General features: G+C 34.2%; 3 protein-coding genes and 1 long non-coding RNA gene across 16 annotated transcripts; 2 read left to right on the forward strand and 2 right to left on the reverse strand.

Annotated features, from left to right (window-relative positions):
• Nucleotides 1-600: 600 nt before the first annotated feature.
• On the reverse strand, nt 601-1,795 carry LOC129786783 (protein claret segregational-like). The gene is made up of 2 exons (XM_055822018.1): nt 1,290-1,795; nt 601-1,229 (listed from the first exon to the last, which is right to left on the reverse strand). The coding sequence occupies exons 1-2, from the start codon at nt 1,290-1,292 to the stop codon at nt 651-653; spliced, it is 582 nt and encodes a 193-aa protein (XP_055677993.1). The 5' UTR covers nt 1,293-1,795; the 3' UTR covers nt 601-650.
• Nucleotides 1,796-1,915: 120 nt separating this feature from the next.
• Nucleotides 1,916-3,031, forward strand: LOC129786784 (E3 ubiquitin-protein ligase RING1-like). The gene is made up of 2 exons (XM_055822019.1): nt 1,916-2,506; nt 2,855-3,031. The coding sequence occupies exons 1-2, from the start codon at nt 2,314-2,316 to the stop codon at nt 2,887-2,889; spliced, it is 228 nt and encodes a 75-aa protein (XP_055677994.1). The 5' UTR covers nt 1,916-2,313; the 3' UTR covers nt 2,890-3,031.
• A 1,711-nt stretch (nt 3,032-4,742) lies between these two features.
• On the forward strand, nt 4,743-22,498 carry LOC129786782 (neprilysin-2). Of its 13 annotated transcripts, XM_055822008.1 has the most exons (14): nt 9,293-9,344; nt 9,563-9,614; nt 11,152-11,266; nt 13,994-14,127; nt 16,746-16,895; nt 17,022-17,267; nt 17,357-17,568; nt 17,668-17,844; nt 17,939-18,156; nt 18,489-18,647; nt 18,853-18,882; nt 20,712-21,121; nt 21,427-21,677; nt 21,776-22,498. In XM_055822008.1, exons 3-14 carry the CDS (start codon nt 11,172-11,174, stop codon nt 22,112-22,114), a joined length of 2,421 nt encoding a protein of 806 aa, XP_055677983.1. In that variant the 5' UTR covers nt 9,293-9,344; nt 9,563-9,614; nt 11,152-11,171; the 3' UTR covers nt 22,115-22,498. The 13 variants fall into 13 exon arrangements, with proteins under 13 accessions (XP_055677992.1, XP_055677991.1, XP_055677979.1 ...); XM_055822004.1 differs by lacking the exons at nt 9,293-9,344; nt 9,563-9,614 and adding an exon at nt 9,198-9,270 and having other exon boundaries at nt 11,063-11,266; XM_055822007.1 differs by lacking the exons at nt 9,293-9,344; nt 9,563-9,614 and adding an exon at nt 9,257-9,281 and having other exon boundaries at nt 11,063-11,266.
• Nucleotides 8,083-9,099, reverse strand: LOC129786785 (uncharacterized). The gene is made up of 2 exons (XR_008750170.1): nt 8,988-9,099; nt 8,083-8,851 (listed from the first exon to the last, which is right to left on the reverse strand). It is a non-coding gene; the product is annotated as an uncharacterized LOC129786785 (long non-coding RNA).
• Nucleotides 22,499-22,518: the final 20 nt, after the last annotated feature.

Consider the following 22,518-nt stretch of genomic DNA (forward strand, 5'->3'; position numbering starts at 1 on the left):
TCACTCCTGCCCAGGGATTGAAGATCTCCCATTGAAATGTCACTGAGATTGATTATAGACTTCCCCGATTGCTTTCCAGGTGTTCTCTCAGCTCCGTGATCCTTCAGAAATGAATCAATCTCACGCAGAAAGGACACTGAACCCTCCATTTGTTCACTCAGCTGCTGCCCCACTAGCCAATGCTCAGGATATGCGTACTCCAAGGCTTCCTGCTTTTCCTGGAACTCTGTTTCACAGCTAAAAGGGAAATTCCAGGCAGATTCCTCCGGATCTTGCAGAAGAAAGAAATCAGGTGGAATCAGAAGAAGTACTTCCGTGTCATCTGACTTCATTTCCTGTTGCCGCAGTGGCAGGAAGTGCAAGAAGGCATTTTTCCGGGTGTTTCAAACAAATTCTCTTGTTCTTCACTAATCCTAATCTTTCTGGGAGATTTCCAGGATATTTTGACGCTTTTTTGCACCGGAAATTGCAATAAAAAACTTTTTTTCGTTAAATTGTTTGAACCAAAACAATAAACGAACACTGAAGTTGGCCGCACAGTTTGAATGGAAAACCGTTAAAAACGGAAACTCTGAAAATCTTGGAAATAAAAAACAATAATTTTTAGTTAATTTTATTAAAAAAATGAATAGACTTTGTTGAAGTTTGTATTAAAAAAAAAAATTTAGGCGCTGCTGGTGGTCACATTGTTCAAGTAGCGATTCTTCCTCACTCTCGTCATCTTTATGGAATTCACGGAAGCAGCAAAGCGAAGGGACTTGAGCGATTCCCCATAGCAGTCCTTGCAGAGGCGATACGTTAATCACCATCAAGGTCTTTGAATTGCCTCCCAAAGCTGGCATTAGCAGAAGGGTGAGCTTGAAGTTTCGATAAGGGACATGTTCTTGCTTATTGAGGATGGCCATGATGACATTTGTGAGCTCACTGAGACTCCTGCTGATCTTCTTTGTCTCCTCCATTCGGGTGCTGGTCTTCGGGGACTCCGATCCTGCGAGGTCCACAAGATTAACGGTTCCAACGCACTTTTCCTGCTTCCCCACGTGCACTCCAATCAGCTGTAGGCGCATAATTGCGTATGGGGAACGCGATGAACGTTCATTGCCAACCGTGCAGGCTGTTGCTCGATTGCGCTTGGCAGCATCCATCAATGCCCTCAATTGTTGCCCATTTTCAACAATCTTCTCCGTTATGTTGCTCACATAAACATCCGTTTTGCTTGATGCGCTGACCTGTGAGAAAAAGTAGATTAAATAAAAAAACGGAAAAGAGAAGAAGAAAAGTCAACTCACCATGCGGATTTCCAAGTCAGTCGCCTTGCTTGATCTTTGGTAGCTTCTGTCACTTCTGTTGCGGGAATCATTGGATTCCTCAAACTTATCATTCGGCCACCTATCCTCGGAGTTTTTGAAATGTTTTGCTGGTGATGCACTTCTGTCTCTTGTCCGGGAATACTCCACTCGACCACCTCGACGATGGTGATCATTTCCATTTGTCTGCCGGTGATTATTGCGCTCCTCACGATAGTTGGGGCCACGTCTGCTGGGACTGCGTCGTTTAGGGCTCCTTCAACGTGGGCTGTGACTACGGAAACGTCGTTTTGACTTTTCTTTGAAGCTTCCTCCTCTCATTTGGGGAATCTCTATGGCGAGAATTCCTTCTCTGCCGCACTGGACTTCTTGAACGACTCCTGCTCATATTTCTGTGTGCAACATGAACAGCGTTTGCAAAAAGAATGAAAAAATCCTTAATAAAATTCTGTGACACCACAATCAAAACATTTAAAAGCTTTTTATATTTTGACTCACTCGAGTCATTTCGTCAATTTTCGGGTGTCAATTTATTCACCACTAGCACGGGTGGTACACGAAAAATTTGAGCTTTTATGATAAAACAGGTAATTTTTTGTCAAAATTAGTTTATTTTTTCACTATACCGCTTGTAGTATCGAAGTTAACAGCTTTCTGTTCTTATAATTGTTTTGGATTTAGTGATTTTTCCGATTTTCCTGGCCTTTTCTGGCCACAGGAGTGAGGGAAATAGAGTGAGAGGTATTGCACCATCACACTATGGCATCGGCTGAGCCAGTAAACAAGACATGGGACTTGTCCTTGTACGAGATCCACGGGAATCATCATCGAGTGATGGAGCATCGACAGGGGGTGAACCGAATCGCCAAGCATCGAATCCACCCTCAATCAGAAGTACCCCATCACCCGTACTCTCCACTCCACCAATAGCTACGGTAGTAAGCTCAAGCGCTCCCGTTCAGTTCTCACATCTGAGCGGTCAGAAGAATCTGAGAGCAACAACGAGATGGATTGCCGTACTGAAGGGAATGAGTCCAACATTGACACGGAGGGCGATTGCAACTCCAATGTGGGGATGAGTGATGAAATTGAGCTCGTCTTCAAGCCCCATCCAACAGAGATTGCTGGGGACAATCAGCTGGTGAAGGCTCTCAAGGAGAATTCTGTGCGATACATCAAAACCACTGCAAATGCCACCGGTAAGTGATTTTCATTATTTATTTTTGCTTTCTTAATTATATTATTTTATCATCTGAAAGATTAAAAAAAAACTATCGAAAAACTTTTTAAAATTACCTAGAAATTAGGTTAAAAGTTCATGAGCAATTTATAATTAATCCCTGGAAATTCGGGACTAAAAAACAAGAAGATTTAATTTAAAATTTGATAATTAAAAAACTGTTTATTGAAAATCCTTTAAATTCTTTCTTTTTCTTCAATAAATTAGATAATAATTTCTCCTAAAGAGTAGCTTTAAATTATTTCTTAAAAAAAGTATTTTCTCGTTCATTTTAATTTCATTCAATCTGTATTTAAATGCATTTCAGGTAAAATTCTTATAAAAGCATCCAAAGATATTTAAATGGACATTAAATAGAGTTCTTAAAGAAAGGTTTTGACACCTTGCCGAGACTTGGCATGTTTGTGACTTTTTCCTCATTTTCATAACGCCGCTGACTTTTTATTTCCATGAATTTCTTCATCTTCTTGCTCTTAATTATATTCTTAGCGTTAATAACCATGTAGACTAATTTACATGAATGTGATTTGCAGTTTGAGAAAAACATTCTTATTGTTCATTTAATGATTAAATTGTAAATCATTATGTTCATAATCTCGTTTCAAATATTAGTGTCAGTCCAATTAAAACTGATTTGTATAAAATTAAAATTATTTATTAAGGAACAATTAAGAAGAAAAATCATCTCCTAATAACTACTAAATAGCTAAATGCTAGTTTATTGAACATCAACGACATCAAAGTGCCACAAGCAAATTAAAATTTTGCAAACTTTTTTATAAAATTCCAATTTCTGGATTATTTAATCAAAAATGTTAAACAGTGTTCAGCAATTAAAAAAAAACGAAAGATTCCTTTTGTTTTCTTCAAACACAAAACCCAATCTTCACACCTTTCTGATGGTTGATTTCGACCCACTAAACTGTTTAATACGTTACTAAATTGTTTCATCGCGATCGGTCAAACGGTGTGGATTTGTATAGAAAAGAAGGAATGACGTTCACCAACAAACTGACCTTTTTTATTATATAGAAGATTATTATATAGATAGAATTTAGATTTGATCTTTAGTTTAAAAAGAAAAAAATCGAAAGTAAAAAAAAAACTCTTTCTCTATTGATTTCAATCAACATTAGACATTGTTGTTTCTTAAGAATAATATATGTAATTCATTAAGATTAAGAGACATTATATGTTAGGTACTTAGAAATAACTAAAAGGTGTTTTGCTTTAAAAAACAATGTGCATTTTAGAGACTGCGTCATTTCGTTGATTGAAAAAAAAATCTGGATGCTCTTTTTTTTTCTTGCAAATTATCTGTGTTAATAAAAAAAGTTTGTTTACGATTGGAGGCATTGGAGCTCACCAACAGAGTTGTTGATAAATTCACATAAATTTTGCTGCTTCCTTTATCCTCATGCTTGAAAGAATGTTTCCGAAAATTTCCATGGATACTGATGGTTCTCTGATACTTGTTGTGTTCGTAAAGTGCCAGATAGTGATCAAATCTTTCATTTAGCACGATCAAGAAAAAAAAGTAAGAAAAGCAACACAGAGTTCGTTATTTGGTGCGTTTGGCCAGTTACAGTTGGTATTCTACAAACGTGGAATATTTTAAGTAGAATATTCATAATTTAATGGCACAAATGACGTATTTTTTTATAAATCCTTAAAAAAAGCATTTAATTTTTATTTTAATGGAGGGAATTTGTATAAAAAAATCTATTAAGGAGGAAGGAAAAGAGGAGCTTGAGTATGTATTGCAATTTTACCTTTGTCGGCAAATAGGTGAGTCTTACCGGCCTTATCTTTTAAAAATTGTTTTGCTGTCTTTGACTCAGGTGTGTCTTATTCGAATGTTAAATAAAGGAATTTCTTTTAAAAGTAGATGATCACCATGCTAATAAATTAAATTTACACGCATACAATTTTCAACCTGAAATACCAAACGTATAGTAGGTACATGTACAAGGTAAATGAATGGACTTCAAACTTTTTCTCTCTCTCTCACTATCTCTCCTTTATTTTGTTGAATGTCTACCTTTTAAACAATTTCGAGAATGAAGAGGAGAGAAAAAAAGTGTGTATGAGGCTCACAATTCAAAGCCTTACGTTTACACGGCAAAATACGAACGTTGAATCGCAAGTGTGACGCGAGGCGGGAAATTTATATAAAACCGCCAATGCATGGAAGAAGTTAGTCAGTCCGTCGAAATCGACAGAGCTGAATGGACTTCTCTCTCTTCATCTTTAGAATCTCCAACTCTTGTGAATCATAATTTTTTGTGGGAAATTTGGGGGAAGAAGTGCTTTGACGCTCTCTTCAGTATAGTATACATACTTAACTTGTGGTAAAATACAATTTCGAAATTAATATTATTGACTTTATTTTGTTAATCATTCTCTACGTAAATTTATCACTGTGGCAGTGTAGATGAGTGACTGTTAAGTTCTTCTTTAAGATAATCTCTCTGAGACTGTGGATTAATACACTCTGGAAGAATAATCTCAAACGAAATTTATAATATTGAAATTAAGAAAAGAAGAAGAAGTAAATGTTGGCTCAAAGTGATTTATAGTGATTTTTTTTTAAAAATAATTTTTCTGTGTTAATTCTTTTTATTTTATTTCTCATTTTGCCATTCTCGTCATTTTTTCTGTCTGTTAAATAAATATAATAGTTTACTCACAAGACAATTGAAGCTGATAATTAATTCACGTGTGTTGTTATGACCAATGCAATGCAAACTGTAATCAAGTGAGTATTACAATGAGATATAATACAATTGTAAGTTTTAAGCATAAGACCTCAAGCAGCGATTTGAGTTTTGTGCACATTTAAAAAAAAACACATTTAAAAGAAAATAATCGTGGAATATATATGACTTTGGAGGATTTATGAAAAAAAAAGAAGTCTCGTCATGGATTTATTTTTATTTCATGAGGAAATGATAGAGAAATCTTCTCTCAGAAAACGATTATTAATAACATCAGACAGTGTATATATCTCATGAGAGATGCTTTTTTGAATTGAATTTAAACACCTGTCCAACATTACTTTATCATTAGAAACTTTATTGTACGTACATAATACATTCCACCCTCTCTTGAGTGCTTAATCTTCCATTTATGTTAAAACCATACAACTCTGCTTGAGCAAAGAAAATCTCTTTCTGCTGTGCTGGGTTGTGTTGCGTATTTGTCTTCATTTCAAATGGGTACTCCTGTGTGTGACTTTTATTTGAACAAAGTGGAGAAATTTATGTAAATTCAAATCACATCACATTTATATATCTACTAAACACAATTTTTCATATATATGTATATTTTTTTATCTATTATGTACCTATTTAATCTTCTCACCTTGACACCGCTTCACTCCACATAGATTGGAATATACACATGTTGGAATTTATAATTAATTGTATATTTTAATTTTTTGCATCTCTTGGAAATATTTGCTCAATCATTTTCTAATACTCAATCATCCTCAAGATTAACTTATGGTGACGAGATGGGGCATTAAAAGGAAAGACAAAAAAATCAACTATAGGTACAGCGTGATTTTTAATATCTGTCCCCCATACAGACTGATAAAATTTATATTTTCTTGTGTCTTTCTACTTAATTTACTACATAAAGAAATTCTTGAAAGTCGTTTACAGAGAAAATCATATACATAACACGCAATTTCTATTTCTCGGATTTTTAATAAAGTTTAATTTATACATACAATGTTAACTTTTTCTTATACATTCATCTTACTTCCGTATTTATGTATTTATTTATTGTTTTATTAACAGATTAAATATTAAAAGAAAAACAAATAGAAAAAAAAACTAAAATAATTTATTACAGTTTTATTCAAAACATCTTATAAAGTATAAAGAATTCTTTCTTTTTAAATTCTTGTTCTTTTTTTAATTCAAGAAAAAAAATCATATATAATCGAGGAATTATTAAGCATTTTAAAAGAAAACTTTAAGAATTGTTTTTGTCTGCACAGTAATCTGTGTATGTGCCCAAAATTATGATGAAGAATCATTTTATTATGGCATTCTATATATTTTTTGTTACTTTATTCATTTCCGTTTATTTTGTTGGTTTTGTTGATGAGGTAACTAAATGTATGGAAGTTTTTTTTTTTGTTATTTCAGTTTCTTTTAAATTTTATTTGGGTGTTTGAGTTTTAATTTTCTTGTATATGTTAATTTTACAAATTATTTAACAAATTTCAACGGAATAAAATGGGACAGATAGTAAGAATCACGTTGTAGTGGTTTTCCCAAAAAATAACTTTGGTTCAATATCTCTTTTGTGTTAGACCCGCACCTACCTCGGCGATTTTGCTGATTCTGAATAAATCATTTTTTTTCTGTTATAGAAGCGACTATTTAGAATTTTATTTTCCCACTCCTACCTTTTTTTTTGCTTCTCCATGTATTCCTTCCTCTTTTGAAACACAATTCTCGCGTGAGCTCTTTTTTTTTCTTAAGAGCTTTCTTGTTCAAATTTGATTTTTAAAGCTTAGGTATACTTTGAATTAATTAGATGGGGGAAACGGTAAAAACTTGTTCCGCCTTAAAGTAATATTTAGTATAGGTATACCGAAAGAAAACCTTTAAGAGATTGTCAATATGGGAAAATTTGCATGATGTTTAAAATGAGCGCGAGTCAGTGAGAAAAGTATGTATATAAGCATGAAAAACCCCGTACTTTGGGGCTGTATAAAGAAATTTCTGTTAAATTATGCAATCAATGCCAATGCCAAGCAATTTTTCTTCATGTTTATGAACCACATACACACAATTTGATGTTGGAAAAAAAAGTATAGGTATATATGTATGTACCTCAAAACCCCCACTCTTTGATTGCACATAAATTACATACATATGTACATATATAATGGCATATTCGTTAATGGCTTTTGCAAAAAAAAACCCGTCGAGGAAAACGTGTAAAATTTTTCTTTTGCTGTATCGTCTCAGAGGAATATGCAAAAGAAGAGTGAGATGCCCAATTCATTTTATTTATTTTATTGGTTGATGATTATAAAATTTTTATAATGTGATTCTTTTTTATTCGAAGGCAAATGACACTGTAACACTTTATTTTTTCACCTGATTGGCATATTTAATTCATTTTACCTTCAAGATCTCTCGCGCGCGCACACAGAATATTATTTTTTGCATGTTAACTATCGCTATATAAACTTATTTGCGGTAAGTTCTTTTACATTTTATGAACCACAACAATAATCAAATGAATTAGACCCCCACTAGTCCTAACATTTATCAATTTGAAGTATAAAAATGTGGAAATGTGAGGTGAATCCTGTAAATGTTTTTTTTTTAAGACTGTGGGTGGTATTTAAAAGTTACATATACTAGAGGTGTATATCGGCGGCACAGCTCAAGGTGTTTCCTATGCATGAACAATAAACATAATTTTTAATTTTATGTACCAACAATGGGGGATTTTCTAAATAAATACAACAAAGGGTTCTTCCAAAATATTAGAGAATAAAGTTACAACTTAAAAAAAATGTATTTATTTCCAATGAGCATAATTTTTTGTAGGTATTAAAGCTTGGAAATCTTTCAATTTAAACAAATTTTAGGTACTTCTTCAATTTAGTAGGATACTATTAAATTATAAATTCTAATTTCTATAGGAATTCACTAATCAATCGAGCTTAAAATAAGCCCGACTGAGCAGTGAATCCTGCTCAGTAATGACACAGATCATTTTGTCAGTTTTGGTACTACTGAAAACAGAAATTTTTAGCTTCTTCTCCGAACTCTAACTATACTTTTTACAATAAATTACATCTTTGAAAGTCAGTTAGTGCAGTTAAAAAACATTATTTGTTTGTTATATTTAAAAGATAATTAATAAAAGTCGAATTTTTGTTTAGCATGGTATTCATATTAAACAAATTCATAACAGAAATGAGCTGCAATGTGAAAGAGATGTTGAACAAATTTTTCTCCATTTTCTGTAGAAATACTGTGATGAATTTCACCGCATATATAGATTCCATTTATGATAATGATAAAACTTTTTTATAGCTCATTTTTTTTTCGAGTATAGGTACTTCTCCCATATTTATCGCTATATTGTTGCCAATATCTACATCACACAAGTTCTAATGGATTTTTCATACAATCATCTCCACGTGGTGCTTCCTCCAGAAACCGCAAATGCTTCCCTTTCGACAGAAACAAAATATGTATAATTCTTCATCTTCTTCTAAGTATGTGGCACGTGGTGCACGGGAAACAATCTGGATTCATAACCTTTACTGTTAGGGGTGGGTGTAGTAAATATTTGTTTATTAGAAACGAGCTGGCAAGAACCCTAATTTGTATCACTTTAGAAAATTATGTATATACAGCACTTTCACGTTAAATTTATTCTTCAGTATACAATATACCTACATCACTGTTTACCATTAAACTGTTTGATGTCTTTTTCACTCTTTAAATATTCTTATCACGTCCTCGGGGTTTCTCTATATTGATTGTGTTAGCGCACTGATAAACGGCCATCCCATATGGTGCTTGTGTGCGTGGATAATGGTGGTTTATTGCAAAAATTTTATTCATTATCGCAATCCAAGTACCTACATACATGTGAGCAAAATTTCCCAGTTGATGTCGAGAGATGCTCCTGTGTGAACGCCATCGCGTGATTGCTTTTGATGCATTTGAGTCGCAAATTGTGGGTTTAAAGTTGTAAAGTTTTTTTTTCTTGCTGCGTAATCTGATCAAATCCACCACTTAGTTGATCATCATTAGGGGAGAGCGGGGTTAAAAAAGTCACTTAAGGGTTTAGAAAAAGCTCAAAATATCATATTTCCCAAATAGATAAAGCGAAATGTATTGCTCAATTCTTTAGGAAATTTACTGCCCTACAACTCTTTCTCAGATCATTTTGTTCTATCTAGCTTGAAAATATGATATTTTAAGCTTTTTCCAAACCCTTAAGTGACTTTATTAGCCCCGCTCTCCCCTACATATATTTTTGCCGTTGCTAAAAAAAAGAAAAAGAAAATTAGTATATAGGTACAGCATGTCTTTTGTCTTCATAAGTTGAAAATGTGCAAAAAATTGAGTGTTATCTACACTTAAGTGATATCATTTGTGCATTTATCTAATAAAATAATTTGAGAAAGTGTGACAAATAAAATTATCTTTTATCAAAAAAAAAAAGAAAAAGAGAGTGAAAATTGAAATTCGATCACATCCAGGAGAGGAAATGACTCAAAACCATTTTTTTGCCAATTTTATTGTGTTATATATGTAACATTTCCAAGTGAACCAAAAATAAAGCAGTTTAGTCAAAGTGGAAGGTCTCGAAATAATATTGTTGCTGTTATAGAGAGAAGAGTCGAAAGAAATAACAATACGTGACACACTTTTGATGTTTTGTCATATTTTTATGTCTATTTTCCACTCTTTTCACTAACCAAACAATTATGTATTCTAATTTGCTATTTGCATTGGCAACACCTCGTTATATGTTCATTGAGAAATTGTAAGGAGGTGCACCAAACAAAAAAAAATTGCTGTTGCAATGTAAATTCTCACTTTCCAGCTAAATTGACCATTTTAATTCCACCTAAATTAATCAATATGCTATGTAGTTCCGAATAAATGTACGTACTTAATTTACCAAATTAATTAGCCAGCTCTTAAATCGTTTAATCACAATATCAGTGATAAAGTGGGATTAATTAAAAATAATATTTATGTACATGATAGAAAATTTACCAAAGTAATATTTCTCCATAAAAATATCTTTGCTTATAAAATGGTGCGAATGATGAATAAAAGACCAAATCAAATACGAGAGCATAAAAGTTATATACATTGTATTTCGTCCACAAATCAGTAAATGGATGTAATTCACAACATCGCGGATTCTTTTTTTTTCTGACCATTTACCGTGAAAATACATAATAGTTGATACATCTATAGGGATTGGCACCTCTTTTTTACATAATACCGCCTAATTTACACTTTGAAATCAACAATAGAAAAGATTTTTGCCCATAAAGGTCAGAAACCACAAATAGTTTGTGCGTGTTATATACTTTTATTTTTTGCTATGATTTTTATTCCGAACTTTTCAACATTATTGCCACATAGGCAATTATTATTAAATATCCACGAACGGAGGCAAATTATGTGCCTAGCAATATGAGAAAACTTTATATGATTTTTCATATGTAATTGATTGTTGTGCGTCAAAAGAAAACCGCCAATAAAATACACTGATGGTCATCTAAATAGTACCACTTCATTTACAAATTATTCTTCTATTATTTTTACTATTTTTTATTCGTTATTTTTTTCCACCAAGGTGATCTCAATTGATTATCCATTGGTGTAAGAAGAATACATAAATCTAACGTTAAGCATTCATGCATATTATCGCGTGACTACATAAAAATTTTGTGGCACTTGGAAGTTGTTATTATATTTTTTTCTTCTCAATGAAAACTTGCAAGTTGGTGTAATTATTCTTGGCACGGGGCTTTTCTCCAATGAGGAAATAATTTTGTGAATTTCCTCCACCCTCACTAAATTACACACAAAGGTGTTTCCACGTGCTATAAAATGCCAAGAATATGCTCTGAGACAAACTTTAGCGCCTTCCGGAGTTCATCAACTGATGACAATGAAGTCTCTATTGTCTATCAACCACTTGGAAAGTAAGTTTCGGCAGGATATCATATAATTTTTATTTCTTTAAAAAGATCTTCTTTTATAAGAAAGTAAATTTATCTCCTCAAAGTGGGATTTGGTTGATATTTTTTGTGCGTGATGTATGGAGAAAAAAATATGATATAAATCTTGAGAAAATTCCTTCCTATAACTACATATATTATATATACAGTTCTACAAGTTAAGTCATTAATCTCTGTGTTGATTTCAAAAAATATATATCTCATCCAAATGTATTTCTTTCACTTTGGCGGCAAATTGTAAACAGAAAAACATCACAAAATGATTTATATTTACCTCAATAATTTAGTATACGTGTTTATGGTGTTAAAAAAATCAAACAAAATCATAACTCTCTTGGCTTTTTTTTTCAACCATTCATCTTTCTCTGGTGGATGTTATTTTTTTGAAGTAAATTAATATTTGGAAAAAAAATTGGCTAAGCTAATTGCATCACAAATTGCGCTCAGGAGAAAAACACCTGAAGGGAAGTTGCAAATTTTCCCAAATTTCCTACTTTTATTAATTCTTTTAAGTGCTCTGCTTTTTTGTAGTGTGTTTTGCCATTTAGAAAGTTAATATCCAAAAAAGTAATATATAGAATTTAATAGAGAAAGTTTAAGTCCCGGAGGCTATTTGAAAGTTTAAAAAAAAAATTACTTTTCCAAAGGACTTACAAGATATAAACGAGAAAGGTTTTTATTTTTTTAAGAGTTTTAATTTTATTAACAATCACATGACTTCTACAGAGTCCACTAAAGCGTATACGAGGGAACCTTAATCTCAAAATATAATATATGAATGGGAAATCTGTGACTACGCAATAGAGCACACAAACCTAGATTCCAACAAACCGTATATGTAGCAGCATCCAAAAAAGCTAGATTGTTCTTATGTCCGTGATTTGATGACGAGACACGCGCGTTTGATATCATCTTCATTTGCGTTCATTTATCAACTCATGGGCTTTTTTTTTGGGTGGGTGGATTAAGAGAAAAAAAACGAGAGGTGGCGATATACAGAGGGCAGATGTTTGGTGTTCACTAAATTAAATGGCATTTTCACTTCGATTTGCTTCATTTTCACCTCCATATTCTTTTTTTTTCTATGGCTTTTTACTGCTTCTCATCACCTCAAAATCTCCTCAACCAATTTCTCCTGTATCTTATATGCTTTTTCCTTCTCTTCCCAAAAGAGTGAGAGACAATTTGCATAAAGGTATAAAATTTACATCAATTGTTCATTCCACTTTAGCACGAATCTTCACCTTTTCATACACACATTTCGTGTGTTGATTGAATATAATAAGAAGAAAAAAAAGCTTCATCCAAAGGCATATACCTATGTGTACATTATACATATAAGTTTAAGGAGAGCAAACGGCTGAAAGAGAACTGCGAAACATTGTGTAACATAACATAGCTCAAATACGCATTCAATATTGAGATTATTGTAATTATGTTCCGCTGTGGATAAAGTGAATTTAATTAATTAGTTGGTGTTCCACTTCGTGGCCAACACCAAGTATTGTAATCGTCGGAAAAACCGGCCACCTCAGATCGGGTTCAAACTTGGTATGAGCACGTTTTAGACATCCCACATTACGAAAATGGTGGTGGAAAATTTTTGATCCGGCCGGCCTGCCGGCCGGCCTGCCGGCCTGCCGGCCGGTCGCCTAAACTTTGCCTTATAACTTTCGAACGGTAAGAGATAGAGACTTCCGGTTTGAAGTTTTCTATAGAAATATGGGTGTAAAATTTCATTTTTTCGCATTTTCAAAATCCAAGATGGCCGCCGTCCGCCATTTTGAAATACTATCAATCACTTCCCTTATAGCTAGAGGTCTGAAATTTTAGTATGTTGTAGAGCTCAGAGAGACGTTTTCATCAACAATTCATACTTGACAATCGGTCAAGCGGTTTAGCAAATATGGCGGCCTTAAGCAAAAAGTGTTTTTTCGATACAACTCGAGAACGGCTTGACCGATTTTGATCATCTTGGTATCAAATGAAAGGTTTCAAGAAGCCCTACAACTGTATAGAACATTCCAAGTTCCAAAAACATCCGCAAGAGGCGCTAAAATCAAAAACAAAAATTGCCTAACTTTAAGAGGCAATATCTCCCAACATCTGTTATAGATTTCCTTTAAATTTTGATATGTTGTAGCCTGACTCAATATCTGTCACCAGTCCGAAAATGAAGAAAATCTATGTCGCCGTTTAGAAGATATGGCCATTTGAATAATTCTTGCATTTGAAAAGTTCTAAGAACCATATCTCTTGAACCGCTTGTCCGATTTGACTCAACTTTGTATCAAATTAAAGGTTTTGCAATTATCTACAACTTTCTAGAACATCAGAAACCTCTAGAACCATTCCTTCAGGACGAAAAATGCGAAAAACTGTTTTGGTGAAACAAAAATCCGCCATTTTGTGTTCTGGAGGTGACCTTGAAAATTATTGAGATATATGTCAAATTATAGCTTATTTCAAGACCTTTCCAAAACTAGTCATGAAATTTCTGTAGGTGTTATAGAACAAGAGATATGACAATTTTTATGCATCAAATTGCTGAATTTCACTAAAAAATCAACTTTGCCTACTAATATTGTTCACAAATAGTATTACAACGCATAAACAAACTTCTACACGTTGTGGGACACCAACTCTTATAACTGGACGCGTTATGATTGACTTTCTTTCTCTTGTGCACAGAAATCCCAGTTGGTGGAGGCGCCGAACTGCGTTGGAGAGGGCACTGACTTTGATCAGTGTTGTAGCCGGGATCGCGATATTGGCATTAATAATTGCTCTCGTGTCTTTGGCATTAGCAGACAGCAGACGTGAAAGTATGTATATTACACGTTCTCACAGAATAATATTTATTTGATTTGGAGAAGAAGAGAAAAAAAAATCAAGATGTGTGTACAACACCTCAATCACTGCCCATACACACTGCTCTTGTCTCCATTGTCTTTCAATCACCTTTTGCGTTGCATTAATGTGATACAAATGTGTTTTTTTACTTCTTCTTCACGGGATAAACAAGATTTTATTTAAATTTTACAAAGACATAAATTATTGCGAGATGTAAAATGTAAAAAAAAATATAGTTTAGAGATTTTATTTGTGGCAAGAGAGACGCAAAGAAATTGGACACATTGCCATCATCATCATAATTCAGCGACCATTCACCTGTGGCATTGATGATGTTTTCTTTGCGAAGAATCCAAAGAGGTGTACCTCACATATATATACCTACCTATAGGTTTTTTTTTCCACGGCGTCATTGCCAAAAATTATTGCTAAGAATCGCATACAAATCAGGTTCTTTTGCGATTCTTTCTTTTTACCTTTTTTCAACACATCTCCTTACCATCAAGAGAGAGATCCCAAGGCAAGAGAAGAAAGAAAGGTGAACAACATTAAAATCACAAAATGAATTTTGCAAATTCTACAAGATTTGAGAGTTTTGTGAGGTAAATTTCTTGCCAACATTCTACTAAAGTATCTCCGCGCGTTTTTATTGTTTCAAGCAATTAACGCTGTAACGCATTAATGGTATATAACATACAATCCCCAGAAGAGATCAAACTACAATTATCGCTTTGGCCGTTCTTCGCAGTGTCTGCCAACGCCGTACAGTGATGATATCACATTGTGTGCGTGATAATTTCTCATCCTTGAATGAACTTGAAAATTGTCTTCTTTGCTCCATGCTAATTGAGAATTCTCGATCTTCGCTTCAATTTAATTTACTTTCTTTGCAAAAGGAAATCAGTATTATATTATGTATAAGACAATGATGTTGGCAAACTATATATTATAATATATCCATTAATAACATTGTTTCAAGTTCGTTTTTTTTTTAATCTTATCCTGTTTTTAACAATGATAAATTAAATAAATATTTTTTGCTAATTTTTTGCTATTATTTATTAGCACCAAACTGGTAAATAATAATAAAAAAAATACATAGGTACCTATAAAAGTTTAAAGCATCTTAAAAAAAAATATAGCATGGATGGAACAGTATAAAGCGAAAGAACGGTAAGTAAAACTTACGGGCTGTGATTCTTTCTTTGTCAGTGAAATGTGAAATTGACGGAAAATTGAGGATGGGCAAATTTTGAGGAAGGCTTTCTCGCGCACCGAATCACAGCCAACGCGCAGATAATTTGTGAGAAGCCTTAATCGTGGGCGTTGGCTGTGATTCGGTACGCGAGAAAGCCTTCCTCAAAATTTGCCCATCCTCAATTTTCCGTCAATTTCACATTTCACTGACAAAGAAAGAATCACAGCCCGTAAGTTTTACTTACCGTTCTTTCGCTTTATACTGTTCCATCCATGCTATATTTAATTTTTATCTTTGCAGTTTATATATATTTATCTTTGCATTTTTATATGTATATATATAATGTATCTATGCATTTATATATATTTTATTTTATTTTATATGTGTATATATAAAACGCCCCGCTTCGCGGGGCGTTGGACTTATGCAACTCAAGATATGACATGTAAACTTTAAAACGCGATATCTCCGGAACGGCTACATAGATTTTCTTCATTTTTGGCATGGTGATAGATACTATAGTCAACTATAACATATCAAAATATGAAGTAATTCTATAAAGCGGTGCTCGAGATATTCATCGAAAACTCATCGAAAATTTTGTTTTTCATTTTAAGCCCTCTAGCGGTGACTTTAGAAACTTCCGATGTTCTAGAGAGTTGCAGGGTTTGTTGAGATCTTTCATTTGACCCCGGGTTGATCAAAATCGGTCAAGCCGTTTTCGAGTTATGGCCGATTTTCGATGAAAAATTGTCGCGGCCATATTGACTAAACTGCTTGACCGATTTTCGAAAATGAGGTATCGTTGGAAAGGTCTTGATGGCCCCTACAACATATCAAAATTTCAGACCTCTAGCTATAATAGGGGCTGAGATATAGCGAAAACAAAATTTAGGGGTGTTCCAAAATGGTGGACGGAGGGGTGGGGGGGAGGATTTGACCTCATAATCGGATGTCTTCCACCCGATATTTAAACTTTGCCGTTGACCGCAAGTCTCTATCTATTACCGTTCTCTTGTAATTTGGCAAAAGGTTCCGGCCGGACGGCCGGAAAGATTTTTGGCGCATACGTTTTTTGGAATGTAGGGACCCTAATTCGTGGTCATCCCAAGTTTGAGCCCGATCTGACGACTTTGCATTTTGGAGTGTACACAGAAGCTGTGCTTCTTTGAAGAAAGAATCACAGCTAAAAAGATATAAATTATTTTTTTTTAAAAAATCGTCTATTCATTTAGCATACAAGAATCGTTGTGCAAAATATGTAGACACATGATTAATAAGCTTGAGAGAGAGAGAGAATTGCAAATACCAGAGGTCAAAGTAAAGATCTTCTTATAAAGAATAGAAGAGGTGCAAGAAAAAAACCGACTAATTGATCGCGTGTGTTTGTAGATGCCATAGAAAAAACCACCGCAGAAGCACTAGAGGGTGTACCTGGATTGGAGAAGCACGAGCTTGAGGATGAGCACAAGCAATCTCCCAATCATGTTGGCAACAAGAATCACGAAGATGTTTGCCTAACACCCGGTTGCATTCATACAGGTGAGGAAGATTTATTTTATTACATGGTGGTATTTTGGTGTCTTCATCAAGGTTATACACACAGCACTAATGAATTACAATATGAACACAACATTTTATATTTGCAAAAAAAAACACACAATATAGCTTCAAAAGTTCTGGAGGCAATGGACCCGGAAGTTGAGCCATGCGATGATTTCTATACCTTTGCCTGTGGTGCCTTCCTGAGGGACACCAACATTCCTGATGAGAAAGTCTCTGTAAATACTTTCTCGACCATTGGGGATCGTCTGCAGGAGCAATTACGGACACTCGTGAGTGAGGAATCACCAGCGAATGAGGCCAAACCATTCCGTCTGGCGAAAGATTTCTTCAAAGCCTGCATGAATAAATGTATGTGCGATTTTATTTTAAGATCTTTACCTCGTCACAAATTCTTTTTTAATTATGGAACATCTTACTCTCTGAAATAAATAATGTAGCTCTCATCGAGGAACGAGGACTCAAGCCACTCACAGATATTATAGATAATCTGGGTGGATGGCCTGTTGTAGTTGGGGATGCATGGGATGAAAATTCTTGGACATGGGTGGAAGCTGTGAAGAAATTCCGCAAATATGGCTACAGTGTGGACTACATTTTGGACTTTTCCGTGGGAATTGATCTGAAGAAATCCTCACAGAGAACAATTGATGTATGTTGATTTATACAATATTATGTATATAAAAGAAATCTCACTCATAAGAGAAATTGAAGAGGAAAGTAATTTCCTTTCTTACCTCAATAATTACAGCTAGATCAATCAGCTCTGGGATTGAGTCGCGAATACCTGATTAAGGGATTAGAAGACAAAATTGTTCAAGCCTATTACAGCTATATGGTAGACTTGGCGGTGATTTATGGCGCAGACAGACCACGAGCAGAGAAGGAGTTGAATGATTCACTGGCATTTGAAATTAAATTAGCAAATGTATGCTAAATCAAAATTATTATAATTTTTCTTTAGTTATTTTAAATTGTTTTTTGCAATAATTACTAAATATTCAACACACATATGTTTGCAGATATCATTGCCAAATGAGAAAAGACGCAATGCAACAACACTGTACAACCCGATGAAGATTGAGGAAGTACAAAAGACGTACAACTATATTGATTGGTTGGATTACATCAATGCCATCCTACCAGAGAAGCTCAAGGTCACGGAAAAGGAGCAAATAATCATCAGTGTTCCAACCTTCTTCAAGGACTTGGAAGAAGTTCTCAAGACAACCCCTAAGAGGTAAATGAGATTCATCGTCTTTTAGCTTCTGATTATTATCGCTCTCTAAAGCTCACCACGAATTTTATCTACATCCACCAAATCTCTTATATACCAAAACCATTATACCGAATAAATTTAATATAATATATGTATGGTACTGTATATAAAATGAACTTAAATTTTCCTGCGATTGTTCACATAAAAGACCGTGAAATCTAACGTTGAATTGTGGATTGTACAAATTTTAATTGGAAATTAAATGAGTTGTAGTTTAACAACATCTGTTGAGCTAAAATTGTAGTATAAAATGAAAAATTTTGCAAATTTTTTTTTATTAATTTTTCTTTTAGGACAATTGCTAATTATATGATGTGGCGCGTATCGGCATTCTCTTCATTCTTCCTTACGGAAGAATTAAGGAAGAGGCAGCTAGTCTACAGTACGGCAATCAGTGGGAAACAGGAACAAGAGCCACGGTGGAAGGAGTGCGTTGACATGACTAGTGGCAGGTAAGATGAATGAGCATTAAATATTATTAAAAAATGGTGTCTCAATTCTTTTTTATTACTATATACCTTAACTTCTATATAATTGTACCCAAATATGAAGGAGATGGCACAACAAACCCCCTGTTATTTACTTTCCCCCCTGAAAGCTTTTTTTTATTCAGATAAAAATGGGTTAGACTTTTTCTCTCTTTCCAACACTTTCCAGGGAAGATGATGACGATGATATTGAGACTGGGTACGGATGTGTTATGTTAATTTGGATTGGAATTTAGTGGACCCAGAAAATGTATTTATTTTGAAGGCAAATTTTGAGCAGGATGATTATTGCTATATTAGATTGCATTCTTTTGTGTATATACGTGGTGTATGCTTTATTGTATACTTTTGAGCTTTATAATTGTACATACATAATTTATTTGAAATATTATCTGAGGAAGATAAAATATTAATTGATACTCTGCAAAAAATTGAATGATAAAATCTTTTAAAGGAAAATAAAAAAAAAGTCAATCATAACGCGTCCAGTTATTAAAGTTGGTATACCACAACGTAGATGGGTCAGTCTATGCGTTGTAATTTAATTTGTGAGCAGAATTAGTAGGCAAAGTTGATTTTTTTATGAAATTCATCAATATGAAAGATTAAAATGCACATATCTGAAGTTCTATTAGACCTACAGAAATTTCTTTACTAGTTTTGGAAAGGTATTAAAATAGGCTATAAATTGACATAAATTTCAATGATTTTCAAGGTCACCTCTAGAACAGAAAATGGAGGATTTTTGTTTCACAAAAAGAGTTTTTCGTATTTTTCGTCCTAAAGGAATGGTTCTAGAGGTTTCTGATGTTCTAGAAAGTTGTAGATAATTGCAAAACCTTTAATTTGATACTAAACTGAGTCAAATCGGACAAGCGGTTCAAGAGATATGGCTCTTAGAACTTTTCAAATTCAAGAATTTTTTAAATGATCATATCTTCTAAACGGCGACATAGATTTTCTTCATTTTCGGACTGGTGCAAGATTATTAGTCCTGCTACAACATATCAAAAATTCAAGGAAATCTATGATTGGGATTCGAAGATATTGCCCCGTAAAGTTAGGCAATTTTTGTTTTTGTTTTTAGCGTCTCTTGCGGCCATTTTTGGAACTTGAAATATTCTAGACAGTTGTAGGGCTTTTCAATACCTTTCATTTGATACTAAGATGGTCAAAATCGGTCAAGCCGTTCTCGAGTTATATCGAAAAAACACTTTTTGCTTTAGGCCGCCATATTTGCTAAACGGCTTGACCGATTTTCAAGTATGAATTATCGATGAAAACGTCTCACTGAGCACTAAAACATACTAAAATTTCAGATTTCTAGCTATAAGGGGACTGGTTGATGGTATTTCAAAATGGCGGACGGCGGCCATCTTGGATTTTGAAAATGCGAAAAAATGAAATTTTACACCCACATTTCTATAGAAAACTTCAAACCTGAAGTCTCTATCTGTTACCGTTCTCGAGTAATAAGGCAAAGTTTGGCGCACCGGCCGGCCGGCAGGCCGGCCGGCCGGATCAAAAATTTTCCACCACTATTTTCGTAATGTGGGAAGTCTAAAATGTGCTCATACCAAGTTTGAGTCCGATCTGAGGTGGTCGGTTTTTCCGACGATTACAATACTTGGTATGCCACGATTGTGGTATACCAACTAATTGCAGAGTTCATTTTAAGATTTTAAGCTTCCTGGATAAATACCTATAATTTCATATAGATTAGCATGAGACATTCTTTGTAGTGAATATATTTTATTATAATCGTTCTATCTGCTTTAATTTTCTTCAAACCAGCCAATATTCACTCTTGCATACTCCTTGAGACGGTGGTGTATGTAGTAATTTAGGTAGCATGAAAGAATCTTCCATAATATATACACATGCGAAGGTGATGGAGATGTTACTTCATGTATAATTCTTCTCATTGTCCCACTACGGGAGATAGATGTTGTGACAAAAAAAAATGCTCGTTTTTTTTCAAATGGAATGTAAACTAAATGCAAAATTAAATAATTTTCTTTCCATTAGTCTCCCGATTTCCGTGGGTGCCCTGTATGTTCGTAAACACTTCAAGGAGGATGCCAAGCGAACTGCTCTTGAGATGGTCAATGGGATACGATCTGAATTCCAAAAAATTCTCACCACTGTCCCATGGATGGATGATAAGACAAGAAAAGCTGCAATTGCTAAGGCTCAAGCAATGACAACACACATTGGCTACCCGGATGAAATTATGAATAATAGCAAGTTGGAGGAATACTACAAGGATCTCACCGTTGATCCGGAAAGGTATTTGGAATCGGTGCTGGCAATGAATGTCTTTGGTACGGATTATGCATTCAATAAGCTAAGGCAGCCAGTTAATAAAACCGACTGGGTCACGCACGCACGTCCAGCCATCGTCAATGCTTTCTACTCGTCCATTGAGAATAGTATTCGTAAGTTGTATTTATGATTAAATCCATTTTGAATATAATTTGAAGATGTTACGATATCGAGCATGCTGCAAAGTTTGCTATTTAAAAAGGATAAATTTTATTTTAGTAAAAAAAATCTTTCTTTATTATTTTAGTAATTTTTATAATTGAATTATTATTAAAGGGTAAATCCGATGGGATTATTATTCAAGATTGTTTTGTGATAAGCATGCGGATAAAGTTAATCCCATGCTGACTAATGTCTCAGATGGAGAGATATAGATTGAGGAATTAATCGTGCACGCGCACTCTCTGTCTCCCTCCAGAATTCCCAGCAGGAATCCTCCAGGGTCAATTTTTCTCAGCCGATCGACCTCGATACATGAACTATGGTGCTATTGGTTTTGTAATTGGGCACGAAATCACCCACGGCTTTGATGACCAGGGACGTCAATTTGATTTGGATGGCAATCTTGTGGATTGGTGGGAGCCAGATACGAAGAAGGCATACTTGGAGAAGGCGAGCTGTATTATTGATCAATATGGAAATTACACGGAACCATCAACATCACTAAAAGTAAGTCATATAGGTAGTTTCAACAAAATGCAGGAGAGAGAAAATGTTTAGAGGGTGGGAGGCAAATTGTTTTGTACATTCTGTTATTCTCATTTTAGCTCAATGGAATCAACACACAAGGAGAAAATATTGCGGACAATGGGGGAATCAAGGAGTCTTATCTTGCCTATCACAAATGGGTGGAACATAATGGTCCGGAACTGAAGTTGCCTGGACTCGATTACACACCTGAGCAGATGTTTTGGATTTCAGCCGCACAGACATGGTGCTCGGTGTATCGCCCAGAATCAATGAAGATGAGAATAACAACGGGTGTTCACTCACCAGCTCAATTCCGTGTCCTCGGACCGCTGAGCAATATGCGAGATTTTGCTAAAGACTTCAATTGCCCCGATGGATCTCCAATGAATCCCACCCACAAATGTGAAGTGTGGTGAACACAAATTTCTACGTAATCCAGTATATCGTAAATGATATATAATAAATTATTTTCTATTGCTGTATTACTATTTTGCTCTGAGAACAAAAAAAAAAGAAGAAAAATTGCATCAAAATGTAATATTAATAATTGTACTTAAGCAAGGCAGGAAGAGTTTGACTTTATTGAAAAAAAAAAAAACTGAAAACTTCCAAAAAAAAAGAGTATTTTTCAAATGATCAAAACACCTTTTTAATAAAGAATACAAAAGTAGCATATTTCGCAGAAAAATGTAAAAATTCTGCATGAATCATGAATAATTCTGTGAAAATTATGTGCTTAATAAGAAATTAATATTATATAAGAGAGAAATAAAATGCTACCACAAGTATTTACCTCTTAATTCTGTACTTATGTATTTTT

Source organism: Lutzomyia longipalpis, chromosome 1 (genome assembly GCF_024334085.1).
Source record: "Lutzomyia longipalpis isolate SR_M1_2022 chromosome 1, ASM2433408v1".
NCBI lineage: Eukaryota > Metazoa > Arthropoda > Insecta > Diptera > Psychodidae > Lutzomyia > Lutzomyia longipalpis.

Bases quoted from the DNA above. Each gene is read 5' to 3' on its own strand.
- LOC129786784 (XM_055822019.1), top strand. From the start codon at position 2,314: ATGGATTGCCGTACTGAAGGGAATGAGTCCAACATTGACACGGAGGGC. The intron at 2,507-2,854 runs GTAAGTGATTTT...AATGCATTTCAG, and splicing joins AACCACTGCAAATGCCACCG to GTAAAATTCTTATAAAAGCA.
- LOC129786782 (XM_055822004.1), top strand. From the start codon at position 11,172: ATGCCAAGAATATGCTCTGAGACAAACTTTAGCGCCTTCCGGAGTTCA. The intron at 18,157-18,488 runs GTAAATGAGATT...TTTTTCTTTTAG, and splicing joins CTCAAGACAACCCCTAAGAG to GACAATTGCTAATTATATGA. The intron at 21,678-21,775 runs GTAAGTCATATA...TTCTCATTTTAG, and splicing joins AACCATCAACATCACTAAAA to CTCAATGGAATCAACACACA.